Raw genomic sequence first — 3,870 nt, forward strand, 5'->3', positions numbered from 1 at the left:
AAATTTATAATTTTTAAATTTACAAACATTAAAATCTTTATAATTTTACATATATAATAAATATAATTATCAATCAAATTTTTTAAAATAAAATAATAAAATTAATATTATAAAAAATAAAATAAATATTGTCTAAAACATATTGTTATAATATAATTAGGATCAATTAGGATCAATTTAGCATTATTTAGCATATCTGAATATTTATTATAGGATATTACGTCTTTATTATTTCGATTCTCTTAGTACCTATAAATACCCTTTTATATTGTATTATTCTAGACAACTTGAATACACTCAATAATATACCATCCTTTCTCTAATTTAGTATCTTGTTTCTAATACATATAATTAAATATTTTTAAATCTCTAATCAATCAAACATAAAATATCATTCAAATTATAACTTAATACATTTTTAATTATCATTTTCAATTACCAAAAAAAACAGATTCGCCAAAAAAGCCCGCCCCGCCAAAGCATGCGAATTAGGTGGTGCAAGTTAAGCGGATTTTTAAATTAAGCCCGGCCGACCTTTTTTTTGGCAAGCTTTGCGAGCCAGTTCGGCGAATGTTGGCCCGTTTGTCATCCTATATAGTGTACACCAAAACCAATCATTAAAATTAGTCAATAATATAAAATACATGTTGGAATATAAATACATATTGAAAATAAATCAAATCATAAATATATTTATACATAAATATATATTTTGTTGGTTTCTCTCGGCAGGTCAAGAATTAATCTGTCGCATATCTGAACTCTATTTAATAATTTGTCGCTGGCCAATGGGTTGTTGCATGTACAAAGCAAAATTCGAACCCCTAACACTTGTTTAAGCGAATTAGTGAGTTAACTATTAGGTCAATTCAATTTAGTTTATATATACAAATATATTAGTGACTAATTTTAGTGGTTGATTTTAATGTGCAAATAATATTTTTGAAGTATAAACTATCAAGGTGCGTTTCGTTGTAAATAATTTAGACATTTAGCTTATATTAATTTAAATATAATTAAAAAAAGTGTTAGCCATAATGTTTATTGCAGAAATTGTTGTGTAAATTATATCTGAAGAGAAATATTATCTAAATAAATTATTTTTATAATTAAATTTAATTAATTTTTTTATTTTTATTGTATTAATAAGTTATTAACCAATTTAATTAAACGTGATCACTAAAATTAATTATTCATGTAGTATTATTGAAACTTTTTTATTTTTATGACCATGCTATTTTATAATGTTTACGCAACCCATAAATCGATTTATGCTATAAATATGACAACCAAGTTTTTTGTTTCTAAATTCAGTTAAATAAATTTAATCCAAGGGTGAGAAAACAAGTATGGACACAAAATACAAAAGTTTTGGTGTTAAAAAAAAGTATATGCACCAAGCATTATTAGTTTATTACTATTCTGCTAACTAACAATTAACAACGCAGGATCCAATAATCAGCTTCTCATCGGTAATAATCAACAGCAATGCCCGCAAGGTGTTTGATTATTTTCCTCAATGATGGCTTTGAAAACTCCAAGGTGGCAATGTACTCATCACTCACCAAATCACAGTTCTTCAGATTCAACTCTCTCAATCCCATGCAGCTTTCCACTACTTCCCTCACCCCTTTTGTGGTTACATCACTGCAATTCTGAATCTCCAGAGCTACTAGTCCACAGAACCATTTTGAGATTACTGAGAGTGTTTCATCACCAATTCTTGACCCTGACAAGTTCAACGCCTTCATTTGTGATACTTGAGAGTCTATAGTTAACAGCTTCACTTCTGTGTAGGCTAAGTTCAAGTGCCTTATCTCGCTACATTTCTTAAGAACCTCAGCGATACCTTCTTCGGATATGCTGCTGCAAGAGTTTAAGTCAAGAAGCTCCAGATTGGGGCAAATGGAAGCGATTTTGAACAGAGTTTCGTCATCAAGTAGAATGTTGTGACCCAAATAAAGACTTTTCACCTGAGGGTTTGGAACAAGATCAAGTGAAGGATCTTTGTCTTTTTCTTCATCAGCTTTTACCCCAAGATATGTTCTCTCCATTCTGATCTCGGCTAGCAGAGTACAGTTTCTTGTGAGTGTGAAAAATGCTGAATTTGTAAGCTGGCAACAACCACTGAGGTTTATAGAGGTCACATTGAGAAGAAACATGGATAGCTTGGCAATGCATTGATCCGTTAGGAAGTCAACTTTTCCAAGATCCAAACACTCAACATATTGACACTTTGATAGCACACAGGAGATTCCAGCAAATGTGAAATTGCAACAGCCTTGGAGGATAAGTTTCTTCAGAATGTGACAACCTTCTGCGACTGAAGAGAGCAACTCGTCTGAGATGAAAGAACTTGACAAATCAATAGCAATTAGCCTTTCCAGACACTTGAGTGCACCAATCAAATCCTGGCTAATTGGCATAGGTGCCAAACCAGGTCCATGAATTCTTCTCTTTTCAATGTTGAAAGCTATGGAAGCCAAATTCCCTCGAAAGCGGATAGCAGAAACAATACCTAATTGGGTTATTCTAAAACAGGACAGGAACAAAACCTCTTCCAATGACACACAGTTTCGGCACAGAGCGAGTAGTGATTGATCAGTGAGCAAGTGATTACCAGAGAGGTTAATCTTTTGCAGATTCTCAAGCATTAAAGACAGCTTCGATATCCCAAAATCCGATACTCGAGAATCCAATGGAAAACTAATGTCAACCTCTTGAAGCAATGGAAAACAAGAGGCCATAACCTCTAAATCACTATCATCCAGAGAGCCAATGTTTGAGCAGATCAACACCCTCAAATTCTTCATCACCAAACTGAGTTCGCTCAAGCCTTCAATTGGAAGCTTCCTCTGATGGGAAAGATTAAGGGAATCAAGGTCCAACCCAGATTGCGAAATCTGATGAAGCAGGCCTTCAAGATTTCCATTGAAGTAACTGAGGTCTAACACTGTGAGCTTTGGAAATCTCATGAACAGGTTAGGAATGAGTTCAACTGTTTGATCAAATATTTTAAGAGAATGTTGAATTTGGCTTGAAATTGAAAGGAACAGCTTGCAGACCATCGAAATAGATTCCAAATCGCGGCTGTCGTCGAGGAATCTAAAGACTAAATCCCAGCATTCATCAGGAATATCAACTGTCCTAACTTCCATCCTCCTGAACCTTTGATCTTGATTATCTATTAACATGTTCAACGGAAACAGAAATGATACCAGATATAGTATGATACTTAGAAAGTTAGAAACTGAGAGAGAAACTGTGTGGCTAATGCTGCTTAAAAATAATTTTTTCAAACAGTGCAAATTGTCTGAATTTATGTTTTGGTCAAATTGGTGAATGAAACTTGTAGAAGAAGAAGAATTATATTTGTGATTGACTAATAATGATAATCTAAAATTCTAAATTAAATTATACTATTTAATAAAATCTAGAAACACTGTTTGGGTTCTTAGGTAGATAGCCATCTGGTATGTAATTTTCACTACTTTTAAGGTATATGTTGTTAACTTTGGTTAAGAAATAAAAAAATACTTGTGTTTTATTTTATTTTATTTCTTTTTAAGGTCAAGTGTTGAATGCATTAACTACAATACTATATTGAATGTTTGAACTTTGAATTGTTGAATGCATTCATTGCACAGGTAAATCCTTTACTTTAGAACAACCTTTTTTATTTACTTAATTTAACTTAAAATAATTGTCTAAAAGCAAATGCTTAAAAAATAGCACTTAATTAAAAAAATAAAATGTAAGTAACCACTATACATAAAATTGCATAAGTAAACAAAATTGCCACAAACGAATAGTCGCATAACTAATGATTATTCAACTATTATAATTAAATAATGGGTTGATTATATATAT

The 3,870-nt window shown here is 31.7% G+C and overlaps 2 protein-coding genes across 3 annotated transcripts in view; one reads left to right on the forward strand and one right to left on the reverse strand.

Annotated features, from left to right (window-relative positions):
* Positions 1-3,870, forward strand: part of LOC107463690 (uncharacterized) — a 27,044-nt gene that overhangs the window by 21,941 nt on the left and 1,233 nt on the right. The window lies entirely within an intron of this gene.
* On the reverse strand, positions 1,342-3,334 carry LOC127741487 (uncharacterized). The gene has a single exon (XM_052254114.1). It carries the CDS (start codon positions 3,192-3,194, stop codon positions 1,467-1,469), a length of 1,728 nt encoding a protein of 575 aa, XP_052110074.1. The 5' UTR covers positions 3,195-3,334; the 3' UTR covers positions 1,342-1,466.

Source organism: Arachis duranensis, chromosome 9 (genome assembly GCF_000817695.3).
Source record: "Arachis duranensis cultivar V14167 chromosome 9, aradu.V14167.gnm2.J7QH, whole genome shotgun sequence".
In the NCBI taxonomy this organism is placed as follows: Eukaryota; Viridiplantae; Streptophyta; class Magnoliopsida; order Fabales; family Fabaceae; genus Arachis; species Arachis duranensis.

What these genes read in the sequence shown, in the direction of transcription:
- LOC127741487 (XM_052254114.1), bottom strand. Translation starts at nt 3,194, where the DNA reads ATGTTAATAGATAATCAAGATCAAAGGTTCAGGAGGATGGAAGTTAGG.